Source organism: Merops nubicus, unplaced genomic scaffold, assembly GCF_000691845.1.
Source record: "Merops nubicus isolate BGI_N331 unplaced genomic scaffold, ASM69184v1 scaffold22759, whole genome shotgun sequence".
Taxonomy (NCBI): Eukaryota; Metazoa; Chordata; class Aves; order Coraciiformes; family Meropidae; genus Merops; species Merops nubicus.
The window spans coordinates 9,479-25,445 of record NW_008629275.1 but is presented as its reverse complement, the minus strand read 5'-3'; the positions used below and the strand labels follow the sequence as shown (position 1 = coordinate 25,445).

General features: G+C 45.7%; 1 protein-coding gene across 1 annotated transcript in view; it reads left to right on the top strand.

Annotated features, from left to right (window-relative positions):
• Positions 1-330: 330 nt before the first annotated feature.
• ADAM9 (ADAM metallopeptidase domain 9) overlaps positions 331-15,967 on the top strand; it is a gene marked incomplete at its 5' end in the record, with an annotated part of 17,686 nt that continues 2,049 nt past the window's right edge. Inside the window, 19 exons of the mRNA XM_008946951.1 lie at positions 331-428; positions 1,822-1,886; positions 2,966-3,044; positions 4,926-5,002; positions 5,747-5,936; positions 6,698-6,763; positions 7,114-7,185; positions 7,900-8,069; positions 8,821-8,902; positions 9,657-9,790; positions 9,999-10,170; positions 10,291-10,383; positions 10,618-10,813; positions 11,330-11,435; positions 12,154-12,340; positions 12,982-13,062; positions 13,947-14,056; positions 14,626-14,627; positions 15,656-15,788. Coding sequence (XP_008945199.1) covers positions 331-428; positions 1,822-1,886; positions 2,966-3,044; positions 4,926-5,002; positions 5,747-5,936; positions 6,698-6,763; positions 7,114-7,185; positions 7,900-8,069; positions 8,821-8,902; positions 9,657-9,790; positions 9,999-10,170; positions 10,291-10,383; positions 10,618-10,813; positions 11,330-11,435; positions 12,154-12,340; positions 12,982-13,062; positions 13,947-14,056; positions 14,626-14,627; positions 15,656-15,788 — 2,113 coding nt within the window. The remainder of the gene's footprint in view (positions 429-1,821; positions 1,887-2,965; positions 3,045-4,925; positions 5,003-5,746; positions 5,937-6,697; positions 6,764-7,113; positions 7,186-7,899; positions 8,070-8,820; positions 8,903-9,656; positions 9,791-9,998; positions 10,171-10,290; positions 10,384-10,617; positions 10,814-11,329; positions 11,436-12,153; positions 12,341-12,981; positions 13,063-13,946; positions 14,057-14,625; positions 14,628-15,655; positions 15,789-15,967) is intronic.

Here is a 15,967-nt window from a genome sequence, read left to right as displayed (position 1 = left end):
GTGCATCAGGGCCTCTGACTTTTTCTGTTTGTGTTACAGCTCTCTAAATGCATGTGGTGCCTTGGCAACATGGCACCGTGTTGTCCCTTAAAAGTAGAGCTTTTAAGTATGTGATAAGAAACATGCCAGCCCAGTGGCAGAGGGATCTGCCCCATGCAGTGCTGCAGACCTGCCCTGAGCAGCCCAGTGATAAGCTGGAGGCCTAAACTGGAATCACAGGCTGCCTCCTTCCTACTGAAAGAGCTCTTCCTGAAGTAGCATTTTCTTCCTTATTCTTTATCCTTCTGATAGCTTTGTGTCTTTAGCCAGTGTTTCTGTTCTGCTTTCTAGGTTTCCAGCAGGTTTCTCTGTTGTCTTCCTATGAAGTTGTAATCCCACAGAGGTTAGGAAGAGAACGGCGACAGGCTTCCAATGTTTCCTCAATACAGGTACTGGGCAATGTTAAAAAAGCCTTCAGTTTAGTATCTGCTTCTTAATAAGTCCACCCAAAACTGACCTGGAATTCTCACAAAGCACTATGAGGCTCATCTCTCAGCAAACAAGCCTCCATCCTTACAAAGGTCTTGTATCTGGTGTGGCCTTCAGCTGAGGGCTGGAAAATACCTACATGCTCCAGAGGTTACAAGTTGCTGCAGTGGATTTTGATCTGGGTGTAAGAGTTGAATGATGAGGGTGGTTGAGCACTGGGGTTAGTGTTAGAGAGGTGATGGAATCATTGTCATGGGAGATGCTCAAAAACTGACTGGAGGAGGCCCCGGGCAGCCTGGGCCAACTCTGTAGCTGGCCCTGCTTTGAGCAGGGGGTCGGATTAAACACCCTCTGGTGGTACTTTCCAGGCTGTATTATTCTGCTGTAGCCACGTCACTAACGACCACACGCTTCAGAGTGTTTGGACTAGACCAACTGGGTTTAGTCACAGATCTTTCAAACACTGGCAGAATTTAATGAGAACAGAAAAGCCTTGCAGTTTATCACAGCCGTTGGCTAGTGGCCCTGCTGGGATGTTCAGTGCCGTGCTCAGCCAACTCAACTTACCCACCTGGATTTTAGGCACCCTGGTTGCTCGTGTGGCACTTGGCTGATGCAGGGCTGCAGAGGTGCTGGCTCACTGGCAGTGCTCAGCAACAAAACTGTATTGTCCTTTTCCAGCTGTAACTAAGTTTCTCTAAGGAAGTCTTAGAAACAAGGAATAAGAAAACCACAAAGCTATTCTGAAACAGCTTCCTTCGTGTGGCTCTTCCCCAGTCACTTGGGAAGGGGTGCCAGGGTCCAGAGGCAGGGACAGTTATAAAGTAGGTTTCAGGCTCACCCACACACGGTTATTCCTGGTCTGGAGCAGCCAGCAAGGCTGAAGAAGGGAAGTTTATTAGCTCAACCTCTGGAGGCTTCCACATGTGGACATAGCAGCCATTCATCTGCTGGATGGTGGGGAACCAGAGCAAATCCTCATGGTCAGCATCTTGTTGCCGAGTCTCGTGGGCTCGGTGAAGTCAGCTGGGGGCACAAGGAGCACCCACTCCCCCAACCAGCACTGGGGTAGCCACAGGAGGTGGGGTGGGAGCTGCAGCTCAGCTAGAGTTCTGCATCAGGCCAGGAGATGGTGTAAATTTGGTTGCTGTCGGCTGCCTGTGCAGTGAGTACAGCTGTGTGTGAGGAATGCAGCAGCACAGGCTGGGCCCCAGGCAGGGCAGGTGGCAGCAGAGCTTGGAGTGCTGTAGTCGTAGCAGTGACAGAGCTGCAGAGGCAGTTTACTGCCCAACTTCTGTTGATTTCAAATAATGTTTTATTCACTAATGTAAAGTGTAACTTTTTTATATTCAGGACCAGGTGTCATATGCTATTGAGATAGAGGGAAAAGAATATACAATTCATCTAGAAAAGAACAAGTAAGTGATGAATTTCTTTTAGATTATTAAATTCTGTCTATTGTGTCTAAATAAGAAGCTGGGAGGTAGTGTGAGAGTTCTGGTTCTTGAGGTTCTTTGTGAGAAGTGTGGTTACTTGCTGGCTCTGCAAAATCTTCAGAGAAGGATGTGGATGGATGGAGTCACATGGTGTTGGCTATCAGCCAAAGATTTTGTTGACCTCTTGCAACCCTGGTAATCCTGTTCAGTGGAGGAAGCAGTAGTTTGCTCAGAGGGGATCTGGGGAATCGCTGAAATAACTCCTTCCATTCACATCTAAAAATAAACAAACTGAACTATATTTCAAAGTAAATGTTTTCACTTTTGTCTGGGTTTTGTTTATTGTTTCAGGGCTTTTTTTTTCTTGTCTCAGTAGCACCAGAACACTAATAAATGAGGAAACTGGCTTCATATCCAAGGCCTTAACACCCATAACTTAAAATATAGATGTTGTCTGCCTTCAGTTTAATCTTTAAAGGGCTACTTGCAGCAGCAGCAAGTTATCATTTATCAAGCTATTGCTTCTTAAAACTGACCTCACAGTAGACAAGAGACAGAGCTATTTAAATGTAGAAGCCCCTGAGGATCTCCAGCTGCCACTTGCCAAGCCCCTGACCCTCTGAAAGATGGGAATTGGCTCTGCTGCATCAGGGGATGTACAGTATGGTCAGCAGCCCAAGTCGTGGGAGACTTTCCCAGTGCACTTCCTTCCAAAAAATGGGAAGTCACATACAGCAGGATGAGTGCTGGGTTTTTTTTATTGGTATTCTGCATAAAAATAAGCTTTTGACACAATGTAATGGGGATGATGTTTTACTTATCCATGGTGAGGTGGTTAGTTTGATTTCATTAATGGTTCTGCTGGTCTGATACCTTGGATTTTGCTGGGGAAATGCACAATTGCTTTGTTAGTCTTGGTTTTTTTTTCCTTTTGAATGTTTTGTTATTTAATTTCCATTTATGCATTTGTGACACTGTATTAGGATCCTCTTGCTGCCCTGCTATAGTGTAACAGTAATTTTCACTAAATTCCTCTTGTTCCTTCTCCCCTTTCCATACAGAGAACTGCTGCCCAAAGATTTCACAGTTTATACCTATACCAAGGAGGGGAAGTTGCAATCTGAATATCCTGATGTCCAGGTAGGATTTCTTTCTTTTTATAACATTACTGAAGGTGACTTGACCCCGTGAGCATCGACAGGATGAGGGAGTCATGTGCTATGAAATGATAGTTGTGTTTTTCTCTGGGCCACCTTTTAACCCCACACACAGACTGCAGTCTTTCTGGAGAGAAGCCTTGATTTTGGGTGAGGCTCTAACCTGGAGCTTGTCATAGACTTTATTTTCTTATGTGGAGGTGATTGCTGTTGAATTAAAAGCTGCTCTTCCCTAGAAAGGATGTGGTGTCTCAGCTGTTGGGTATCTCGTTCCCTGAGCAGTGCTGTCCTTGTCATAGAGCACTGTGCAAGGCTGTTAGTGACTTGTAAGAATTTTTGAGGGTTGACAACTATCCATTAGTCCAGAAATTTCTGAACTGCTGTAAGGGATGGACAAGATAAGTCTGGAGGACCTCTGAGAGGATGTTTTCTGTGTAGCATTGGAGTTACTCCACTGAAGAAGCAGCTGCAGCTCTGTTTCTGTACAAACAGGCTGCCTGGTAGGTTGCCTTTGAGGATTTAATTGCTTCAGTAGAATAAGAATAAAAAGGAGCTTGTGTAATACAAAAAGCATTAGAGTGTTCCTAATGGCTTCACTCCTTTAATGTATCAAAATTATTCCTTTGAAAAAGAAGCGTTAGTCATACATGATTCACAGGGTCTTGTTTTTGAAAATAGAGCACCTGAGTCAACCAAGTATTTATTTCCTAGTTAAAAGTGATTGACTAAGAGGAAAAGTGCTTTTTCTGCCTGAGGTCGTGGAAGTCACAGAGTCCCTGGAGCATCAGCAAGTGCCTTCGGTGCTTTCTGCCTTCAGTGCTGAAGCAACAGGAGACATAATCTGCCTGACCCTATAATAACATTCAAAAATGCACTTGCCAGAGCAGATAGTGTCTTTGTCCCATACTACCCCTTGTCTAGTTTCCAAAATGTGTATAGACAGAGGACAGAAGGGAAGAATTCTGTCTCATCAGGGCTGATGAGGAATGTGCTGTGCAGCCGAACAGCGGCGGCGCCTTGGGGGACAGCAGGGGTTGGCACCCCCTTGCTGAGAGGGGTCACCTGCAGTCAAACACTGCACGGCCGTCTTCTAGAAGACTGAGTGGTGATTTGGCCCAGATTGGTAGGGAGGGGCTGATCTTGAAATACTTGAGGCAGGGTGGAGGACAGAAGTCAGAGCAGGATGGCTTACGGTCAAGTTAAGCAATCCAGTTGCTAGATGATGGTTCTGAGCCCCGCTCGCCTGAAGTGGTGACGTGTTGGCAGTGCCAGCTCTGAACCCAGCTGCAGGTGGGCTGACTCAGTGGGAAAGCAGGATGTTAAACTGAAGTGTGTGATGAACTGCTGACCCCGTCGGGCTGTGATCCACATCTGCTTCACAGGGTATGGGGGTGGGGATCCAGCTGGGGTCCTGTGCTCCTGACATCTTGATTGACTTCATATATAGAAGTCCTTGTGGCAGTAAGGCAGGCAAGGAAATTTTGAGATGTAAAAGGAAATGCTGTTTTATTGTGGTAGTGCTAGAGCCATGTTTGAAGTTATAGACTGTAGATAAAAGAAGCAGTAAATTGTAGCTTAAAGCACATTATGTCTAGAGAAGGACAGTGAAGCTGGTGAGAGGTCTGGAGAACAAGTCTTGTGAGGAGAGGCTGGGAGACCTGGGGTTGTTCAGCCTGGAGAAAAGGAGGCTGAGGGGAGGTGGTTGTACTTGGTAATCTTAAGTGTTTCTTTCAACCCAAACGATTCTGTGGTTGTTAAATGGTAAGTGCTGCTGGAGTGGCAGGCACAGCAGTGGGTCGGGGTCCCACTGGGCACACAGACACACACCCAACACGTCTGTGACCTGCCCTTGTCTTCCCTGTAGGATCACTGCCATTACCAGGGGCACGTGGAGGGGAGCCTGGATTCCGTGGTTGCTGTCAGCACTTGCTCGGGGCTCAGGTAGCACAGCTTGTCTTTTGTGTCCCCCTTGGCACGTGAGTGTTGTGGCTTGCTGAACCTGAAACAGAATTCTTGCTCTGTTTTTAACTACTGCTCATCTGGGCAGGGATTTATTGTTGGGGCCAAGCTGCAGTGGTGTGTGCCTTTGTGCAGTCTTTTTGTGGTATCTTCTATTCACATAGGTGATAGGTATTTGAAATGCTATTAAATAAGTTGGTTTCTTATCAGAGTCAATAAATCAGTTTTTGACACAAGCTTTAGCTTATTTTATAAATTGCATCGATGGCCACTACAAAAAAACTGTACATAGTGAAAAAATGGCCTCTAGTCTGCAAACTTTACAAAACTGGCCCTAAAGCTTATGTACTTGAAATTTGATTGGAATTTTTTTCTGCTTTGGGCAAATATCAGTATCTTTGAGCATGTTGAGTGTTTGCAGAGCCATGTAAGACACTGAAGTGGCCATGGTAATTGAACTAAAGCATTTCTGTCTAAGGGATGTGACTTCATTTCTTGGGTGCTGCAGGCTCTTAGAGAAACGTTTAATTAGCTGTGTTTGTGAAGCCCCTGCCCAGTGAAAGGCTGCTGTCAGCCTTCAAACGAAGCATTCTGCCTTGCAAGGACTGAGAGAGAGACATGCTTTTAGTTGTAGAAGAATAATTGTTCCTTTGTTTTACTGTAAAAATCTGGGTAAATATCTTCTGTACTCAGTGCAAAAATTTGTCACACACTACTGTATTTTAGGGGTTTGGTGACAATAGGGAACATCACCTATGGAATTGAGCCCATGGATTCCTCTTCTGGCTCTAAACACATTTTATATCGATTGGATAATGTGAAGAAAGAGCCCACGATGTGTGGAGTAACCACTGAAGACCATGAAAGGGAACATACAGAGGAAAATCACCATCCCAGTATGACTCAGTTGCTGCGAGTAAGTACTCCACTGTTTTCTCCACAGTCCCCTATGATGTGTTTTGTGAGTGTTCAGCTAAGAATATGGAAGCAGCTTATCAGATTTCCTGGGGTTTAACACATACCTGAAGGTTTCGGATTCAGAGGGCTTTCTACACTGCTGAAAAACTCAGTTGCTTCCACAAAGCAGTTGCAATTTCCTTCTGCACACAGCAGCAAGAGTCAAGTGGCAAGTTATGCCAAGTCATGGGCAGAGCTTTTGGGGGCTTTTAACACTGGAGAGGCTCATCAACAAATTATTGCATCAGAAGCTAGGAGAGTATTGTGTTTATTCTGTTGTCCTAACCATCAAAATAACATCTGGATGTGAAGGTTCCCTGGGCTGTTTGAGGGCTGGCTATACAGGAACAAGCTTGCAGTAAGAGTAGGAGCATGAAAAACATTGTTTCACTTGGAGGTTGCTGGTGTTTGCTTGTTAGTACCTTTATGTTTCTTTATGGAAGTGTATGCTGGCTTTCCAAAGAGACCTGTGTGAGAGGTAAAACTGTCCTGAGCCTTTGAGACACAGGAAATCTTTGTGCAGCTATATTTTAGTGTAAAACGCTTACAGAGAAGTTGTCCTTGCATTGGATTACACCTCAGGGTTTTGGCTTGTCTTTGTCTTGGCACAGTGTGCTCTGGGTGTGTCTTGTATCAAGTGAAACAGAACAGTATCATGGGTTTATTTTTTGTTTACACTTGAATTAATAAGATTGAAATTGTGTAAAACTTTTTCCACAGAGAAAGCGAGCAGTCTTACACCAAACGAGATACGTGGAGCTGTTCATTGTTGTGGACAAAGAAAAGGTAGGGATTGTGTGTTTGCCTTGCCAAGGTTGGGCAAATATGCTAACCTAAATCTGAATAAACATGTTCTATGAAGTACTCTTCAGGAAAAGAGTACACCATCAGACATGAGGAGTTTCTGTCAGCAAGGAGTCTAATAATGCAAGGAAAACACATGGCAAACCTGCCTTGGCTGTTTGCTCTGGAATACTGAGCAGCAGTGAAGGTGCTGCTCTCTTGGTTAGCATCTCCTCGACAGGAGGTTTGGAGCCAGGAGAAAATGTTTTTCATATTATTAATCTTAAAATGTTTTGTTCCTTTTTCTAACTCTTGTCTTTATCTCTTCATGACTAAGTTTCTTTTTCTTGCAGTTTGAAGACTTTGGGAAGAGTGAAACAGAAGTAAGAGAGCACATGGTGCAGCTGGCAAACTTCCTTGACAGTGTAAGTTGATGCTACACCTGTAAGTGGGAATGATACTGTGTGCAGCACCCTGCAGCTCTGATCCCTGGTGCAAACTTCACCTCAGTCTGTGCTGTTACCACTTGGGTGAGGCTGAAATAAAGGTTTTTATCAAGCCAGCAGCTAAATCTGTTCCTTGGCCACCGTGTTGCTGACTGAGAGACCTTGGGGTTGCCCCTGAGCATTGTGCTGAAGGAGTGCCAGAGGGGCAGGGCTGCAGAGCAATGGCAGATGTATTGACAGTGGGCTTCAGTGAGCGTGCTGCTATGAAAGCTTTTCCACCTCTAAATTAATCTGCAATCATCATACTTGAGAATGAATTTAGGAAACTTTTCAAACCTGTGCTATGTGCAGTGAGAGACAGGACAGATTGTAGCAACTGTTGTACTGTTAAGTATTTGCCAAGGTTAGAGGAAAAAACACGTCTCTCCACTCGACTCTTTCAGACAATGCTATTTGTCAGGACTGAGATTTTTCTGGTTTGGATTTTCTTATTGATCATGTAGCTAATAAAAGCCTGAACCACAGGGAAAATGCATTCTGGTGATTTGAATTGTGTACTGACCTTTAAAAAAGAAACTGCCAACAACAAACCCAAACAGCAAAAGTAGGTTCTTGCAGTAAGATGCGTAACACTCAACCACTTATTCTTATCTGAAGGTCTTCAGAAATATTCTCCCTTTATTTCCTCCCCAGATGTACATCATGTTGAACATCCGCATTGTGCTGGTTGGCCTGGAGATTTGGAAGCATGAGAACATAATTAGCACAGATGGAGGTGCTGGTGATGTGCTGGCAAACTTTGTACAGTGGCGAGAGAAGAATCTTGTTTTGCGCCGGAGACACGACAGTGCCCAGTTTGTTCTGTGAGTTGTGGTTCCCTCCCTTTGACTCTTTAAGAAGCTTATTCTATTCCTGTCTGCTCAGCTGTGCCCTGGTGTCAAATGCAGCCGCCGTATTTCAGCAGAGACCTCAGTGCTATCTGCTGTGGTTTATGTACTTGGGAAAACATTCCAAGTCAACTTAAGCGTTTTTAAGAAGGTTTCTGTGGTCCTTGAACTCAGTGTCCTCTCTGACAGGTATATCAATAAATAATAATTGTTTTTTGTCCCACATGTCCTGCAATGTTGTATTTTGTACTGTGTAAAGCTTCTGTTCAGGTACTCCTTTCTGCATTGTGCTGTTGCACTTAAGCTTTAAGAACTGCACAGAAACAAAATAAGACAGTAATGAGGAGAAAGTTGACAAGGAAAGAAATCTGTGGAGTTTGGTGATAGTACAAAGGCAGCTAACAGCCAAATAAAACTTTATTTTAAGGGTGGATCATTTAGTTCTTCAAAGTTAGAGGAAAGATGCAGAATAGGCTGACCTTCTCTACAAATTCTGGTCTTAGTCTAAAAGAATGAAAGAACCATGAACAGAAAGATGAAGCTGAACTGGCATGTCTGTACCCAGAGGTCCTTGCAGTGCTCCTTTGGTAGCATTGGGGTGCTGGAAGAGTGTTTGTGGCCTGGGCAGCAGTGGGGTGTTGTGGCTGTGCGGGTGGGCTGTGCTGTTGGCAGTGCCCTGTGTTGGTACCATCAGATGATGGCATTTCCTTTCTCCCCCTGACTGCAGGAAGAAGGGGTTTGGTGGCACAGCTGGGATGGCCTATGTTGGAACCGTGTGCTCCAAGAGCCATGCAGGAGGCATTAACGTGGTGAGATATCTTCAGTGATACTGTGAATGTGATCAGGATAAGAGGTTTGCACTCCTGAAATCTTCCTGGAAATGCAGAATCATTAATAACAAAGCTGAAGTGGCTTAGTGGAGGTTTTTATGTGGTGTCTAGTCACTTCTGGCCCTTCCATGGTATCTGGATCACAGCTTTTCTATAGTCTTCTGTATCCTCTGTTCAGCCTCCCCTCTTCTCAATGTGAAGCACCCATGAAAAAAGGACAGGATTTCTTCGCTCACATTTTAAGCACCCCTGCCTTAAAAATAGGTGAGAGCTGTGGATGTTCTCAAATACGTCCTCTGGTGGCTGCTTGACCTGCCCAGTCGTGAACTCCTAGAGCAGTGCTGGTTGACAGCCCTCATTGTGTGAGTGCACAGAGCGTTAATGAACCAGATTGCTGATCTTGGGTAACTGGCAGTCCCAGCAATCTTGTTTTCTTGGACTAGTGACAGAAGTACTGGAACTGAAGTTTGCATATTTAAGCAGATTTGTTGTGGTGTGGAGAACTCTGGTTTAATGTTGCAGCTGCACTGGAAAGTAGAGGTTGTTAGGTAGTGTCCCAAATAGTATTGCTAAGCAAGTGTCATGTGCTTGGTTGGAAAGCAGACACAGTTGGTCTGAGAATCTTATTAATGCAGAGCTACAATGGCAGAAGTGTCTTTTTGGCATACAAGTAAACACCAACTTTCTCAATATAAGCCATCCACTGATTTTCTTCTGTTTTGCTCTTGTGCAGTTTGGGAGGATCAGTATCCAGATGTTTGCTTCGATCATGGCTCATGAACTGGGGCACAACCTGGGGATGAACCACGACGATGAGCGCGTCTGTCACTGCGGAGCCAGCAGCTGCATTATGAACTCTGGAGCCTCGTGAGTAACCAGCGAAAGGGAACACGTTTTCCAAGGGGAAAATCTCCCCACCCATGCACTTAGTTCTTGCAGGCTGCTTTCATCTTCCAAGTACTCTTGCAAAGAGTTGCATCACACTTGCAGCTCGTGGTGAAACCTCGCTCTGTGAGCTGAGGGAATGCTTGTGGGTTGGCGTAGTGTAAAGACGAGCTGGTGTTCTCTGTTGCAGGGGATCGAGGAACTTCAGCAGCTGCAGTGCAGAGGACTTTGAGAAGCTGACTCTCAACAAAGGTGGAAGCTGCCTGCTCAACGTTCCCAGGCCTGATGAAACCTACAGCATCCCGTACTGTGGGAACAAGCTGGTAGATGCCGGGGAGGAGTGTGACTGTGGCTCACCAAAGGTTTGTAGCTCGTGTGTTTTTCAGAAGCTGCCAGGGTGGCCTCGCGTGCCCCTGGCCAGGGAGGGACCGTGTGTGGCCGTGGGTGTGACTTCCTGACGCTCAGGGCACTTGTGTTGTCAGGAGTGTGAAAGTGACCCCTGCTGCCAGCCGGGCACCTGCAGACTCCGAGCCGGGGCCGAGTGCGCGTACGGCGACTGCTGCAAGAACTGCCGGGTAAGAGACTCCAACGCAGCCTCTGGGAGAGCTCCTCAGCGCCTGAGGAGAGGAGAGAGTTGGCCCAGCCAGCACCTCTGTGAGCAGGAAGCATCCTGCGTGGGCACAGCACCCACCCAGGGCTCCAGATCGGTGCCCTTGTGGTTGGGGCACGCTGTGGATCAGGCGCAGAGTTCGTCTCTCTGCGAGGTTTCTATTTTCTGATGCGGTTTCCTCCTCTGGTTTCTCTTTTAGCTCCTTCCTGGAGGAACAGAGTGTCGGGCGAGCAGCAATGAGTGTGACCTTCCCGAGTACTGCAACGGCACGTCCCAGTTCTGCCAGCCAGACTTCACCGTTCAGAACGGCCACCCCTGCCACAACGAGCAAGCCTATTGCTACAACGGCGTCTGCCAGTACTACGATGCGCAGTGCCAGGATATCTTTGGCTCCAGTAAGGAAGAGCACAGTGTTACAAGGATCCTAGGAGATGTAGCTAAGAGAAAACGCTAAGTTTATGTGAAATATATTTACTTGTTTTCCTGTAACAAAGACCAGCTGGCTTTGGCAGAGGATTTGAAGTCGTGGTACTCATGGCTTAGCCTTCACACATTCTTTCTTTGTTACATTTAATGCTGTGCTGGGCTTTCAAGTAGGAATTTTCTTGCACAGATCATTCCTATTTCAGTGGGGCTTCTCATATATAGGACTGTAAAAAGTTACAAGGAAGTATCAAATGGTGTAATTGACTCACTGTTAAATGGCTATTTTTCTTTCACTCTTTTTAAACTTGGAATCTTGCAATGCTGACATTTTCACCTCTTTATTGTTTTGATCAAGTTCTTAAGCTCTCTGTGCTGCATGGAAAGTACGTGTAGCAGGATTGTTGCTCTGGGTGAGGAGATGTGATGATATGAGATGTTTCTGTCCCTGTTTAACTCGGTTCTTCTGTCTGGGCTGTTGTTTGCAGAAGCCAAAGCAGCCCCCAGCACTTGTTTTATTGAAGTGAATTCCAAGGGTGACAGATTTGGCAACTGTGGTTTCCATGGGCATGACTACAAGAAATGTTCCAGCTGGTGAGTGAAGCATCAAGAATTTCCTAAACACATCACTGAGGATCCTTATGTGGGTCCAGTAGCATTAGTTTGGGATGTTTTAGCAGGTGCACAGGGGAGAGGGACAGGTTATGGGATAACCTGACTGTGTTGGCGTGTGCACCGTTCTGGAGCCACAGTGAGACAGCTCAGAAAAGATGTTTAATCCCAGCCTCTGAAGCTGTTGTCAGCCCTTGAACCTGCCTGTGTGTGGGGCTTTAAGTTTTGTTGACTCTTGCTGTAGGTTGTCTGGCTTTAACTCTTGCACATAATAGCTGAAATGAGTTTGAACATTCAGGCAATTCCTCCAGAGCTGGGTTTGAAGCTTTAGGGCTCAGTTTGCCATGTGTGCAGTGAGCTGTGTCACATGTTCATACACTGTAAGAAGAGTGTGTTCCACATCTCCCATCTAGAGTGTTTGTACCCCAAAGTGGTCACATAGAGAAAAACAAGTAGCAAATGGTCCTGTTTTTTTTTTTTTACTGTAAAGAGCCCAGCAGCTCACAGAAAGGGTAAATCCATGCTCCTGCATTTTATTTATTGAAATAAGCCCCAGCACAATTTTGTTTGGTGAGTTGCCTCAATTTTACTTTCAAGTAGTATCTTCCTGTAGAAAGAAAAGGTCATATCAAATGTGTGGTAGGCTTTTTCTCAGGAAAAATTCAAGTGTCACTACAGTACTGATGTGTTGATGTTGTAGGAATGCCAAGTGTGGGAAGCTGCAGTGTGAAAATGTGAAAACGATGCCTGTGTTTGGAATTAAGCCTGCCATTATCCTGACTCCCATTAAAGACGACACCACGTGCTGGGGTGTAGATTTCCAGCTAGGCTCTGATGTCCCGGACCCAGGAATGGTGAATGAAGGCACCAAGTGTGATACTGGAAAGGTAATTAACAATTAAACAGTGATTTCATAGAGTAATAACTCAGGGTTTTCATATGTGTAAAATTTTCAGCTCTATTGTTTCATGAGTACTTATGGCCATTAACTTTTTGATGCCTGTAGTTAGTGCAGAACCAAGCGAGTCTGCTGGTTCCCCACACTGCCGAGTACCACGGTGCATGTGTGTAAGAATTGTAGCCAGCCTTTCATTTACAGATGAAGCAAAAGAAATTGTGTGTGGAGAGCTGGATTCTTTGCTCTGTCAGTGAGTCGGGAGAACGAGCCGCATGCAGCCGCCTTCAAAGCAACTGTCAATTAAAATCCAACTCAGCTAAAAGGCCTGGGAGCTTGGCCCCAGCAGAGGAACATGCATTCCACATCCTTACTGCACACAGCTTAATTGCTATGCCTGTACATTCAGGCTGGTGACAGAAGACTCCAGTGACAGTTCAGACCCCGTGCTGAGAAGCCTTTTGTAGGACAGCGGGGTTTCTCAGAGCCAGGGTTTATCACGTGGAGCTCTGGCCAGAGAGCACAGGGTGGCCCTGGAGCTGCGCGCTGTGGAGCGGGCGGGAGGAGGAGGAGGAAGGGCAGGGTCAGTGAAATGCCATCGTGCTCCTTTTGTGTGCATCTCCCAACCCCCAGATCTGCAGACACTTCCAGTGCGTGAGCGCCTCGGTGCTGAACTACGACTGCGACGTGGAGAGGCAGTGCCACGGGCACGGGGTGAGCAGAGCAGGAGCCAAATCAACACCACACCTCTACCTTTTGGTGTAACTGGAGTATTGATGTGAGGTCCTCTGACATCTTTGTTATGAGAACACAAGACTTTTAGAGCCGGTGACAGTGCAAGTATGTAACTGGACTTTTTAAATCAAAAGTCTCAGTTTGAGCTAGGTACAGTATAATTATGCTTCATCAACAGTGTCTATATACCAGTCTTCTCTGCAACTAGGAAGCCTTTTGCCCTTCTCTGTTTAAGGCTATAACTAACATAGAATAAAGTAATTATGATGCTAGATGCAGTGATTAAAAAAACTTTGGTGGGGTTCTTGAGGATGGGTTTTTGCTATGAAAAGCTGCCTTTGGTAGTGTGAGAAAATGCCTTTAACAGTCAGGAAAAATTGGACTGTGACTATGTAAATTGAGTAAATTTTAAAATGGTGGATAGTAGCTTAGTTTTTCTGTTTAGTTTGACTACAAAACTCTATAAAATGTCTCTGGGCAAGAGAACCTAAAACTATCAAAAAAATCTTTGACATAAGCCCTTAAGATATTAATTTTTTTTGCCAGGCAAGAATTATTCCAAATTCCAGTATTACTAATGTAATTTGAAACTCTGCGTCTCCACAAAAGTAAAAAGAAGCTGGGGTAGTGAATGTTTGGAAGCTCATCCTGAGCAACACTGTGCTTGCTCAGTCATGTGAAATCTTGGGGCGCCTGGCCAAGGGTATTGAGAGTTGCCGTGGGAGGTGCCGGGTGAAGGTCTCCAGGCTGAGTGCTGTGGAAGGGACAGAACAGAGGGTCCTGCCTCCTGCACGTGCCACCTTTGAATGCGTGGAAACCAGTCACCAACAGATGTGACTGATGGCTGTGTTGCCTGAATGCAGGTGTGCAACAACAACAGGAACTGTCACTGTGAAGCAGGATGGGCCCCTCCGCACTGCGACACGAAAGGCTACGGGGGCAGCGTGGACAGCGGCCCGCCCTACAATGGCAAGTAGTCATGAGGCAGCCCTGGGGCTGGGGGCCCGTCCTGCTGCTGGAGGGCTGGGTCCCCAGTGGCTCTGAAGCATCTGACCTCGGGGGGCTGAAGGGGCTGGTGGTTGCTGCTTCACCAGGTTTCATTTGCAGACTATTCTAGTTAAGGTTTCAAGGTGTAGTTAAGGGCTCAAGGTGTTGCACTTCTCTCTTTGGGGATGCTGGGGACCTGTAAAGAAATCGGGCTGGTTGAGACTTCTGCCACCCTCATCCTCTTGTGTTTCTCTTTATCCAAGCTGGGAACTGAAGCCCTTCCATTCTTAGGTCCAAACAAAACATGAAATTTGGCTGAGGGTGTGGGTTCAAATCCGTGGCTGTGAATCTGCCCCTCAGCAGTGGTGGCAGGGATGGGCAGCTGCCCCTGCAGCTGCAGCACAGGCAGGGCTAACATCTGGCCAAGGGGGGCAAGGGCAGCACACGTTGACAAGTCACTCTTCTCCTAATGTGTAATGTTTGAGTGCAGACAGCACGCCTTGCAGCAGTAAATACAAGTGTAGTCCCTGCCCCAAACAGCTTCCAGTATAGGAGAGGTACATGCTAAAGAAACAGGGAGGTACAGAGGCTTTGTGACACTGCTGATGGCAGACTTTGGTTCACTTTTTTTTTTTGTGGAGGGAAAAGATGGGCTGGAGAGGGAATTTTGTGAGTGTTTTTTTATGTAGTTTTTTTTCCCCAGGAGAGGTACTGGTCAGTGATTGATATGGCAGAGTGATGTATCTGTACTTGGAAGCTGTCTGTGTCTGTATTTGACTCTGGAAAATGGGAAGGTGTTGCCTGGGGGCAGAGGAGCAGGATTCATGCATGTGAGAAAGCAAATGGATAGAGACTGTAAACTTAAGTTTCTCACTGGGTCTGAATATGGAACAAATCCAAGCTATAATTTGGAGAAGACTTGGGCAATGCCCATGTGGAGTACATAAATATGGGCTTGATGCAGTCCTTCCTATGAACTCCAAGAATGATGCTGAAGACTGTTTTTCATAAGATGGTGTGAGGTTGGGGAAGCTAGACACTATGTGGATGTAATAACAGACTGGAGAATCGTGCTGGAGCTTGGAGAAATGCCTCAAATCATCAGGCAAAAAAAGAGAGAGGCTTTTTCTGTACAGACTGCAGTGGAGAAATTTGCTGTATATAAAAATGTAAAGATTAAGAGCCTGAGTTCTTTACCTAGAACAAGCAATGGTAGGAGAAGATTTAGGATCAGACCAAAGGGCAGAAGCTCTGTTTTCTTCTCTTTCACTTGAGCTCATAAGTATCTTCACAGTAATGTAGTGAAAGAAGAATTAGGTATTGATTCAGTAATTCAATATGCTGTTATAGCCCAGGGTATTGTTGCATGTACAGGTCTTTCATCTGTGACCAGACAATCCCTGTGAAAAGATAATCAGAAAATAATGTTTGGGCGTATATCTTGCAGTCATACTAGATTCTTCAGGTTTTTGTTTTATGAAGAATGGAAAATAGTTGTAGAACCAATCCTACCAAATAGGCACTGCTACAATGGCACAAGTAATACTTTCTTTTTTTCTTCTCCATTGTTTTGTCCCCATCAAAGACACCTCGCTGAGAGATGGGCTGCTGGTGTTTTTTTTCCTGGTCCTCCCACTTCTTATTGCTGCTGCCCTGGCATTTGTAAAGAGAGACAGGCTGAAGAGGTGCTGCAGGAGATTAATGTCACGCTGCCATTCGTGAGTACAGTCTCTTTTTTACCTTCTCCTCTGCCCTTTTGAAGTAGTCCATGGACATTTGTTTACACAGGCCAGTGCCAAAGTGTGGAGGATGTTCCAGTCCCGAGATGTCAGGCAAAGGCCCCTGCATCCAATGATGTGTGTAGTTTGCCCTGGGCAACAAGAGGAAAGAAATTAAT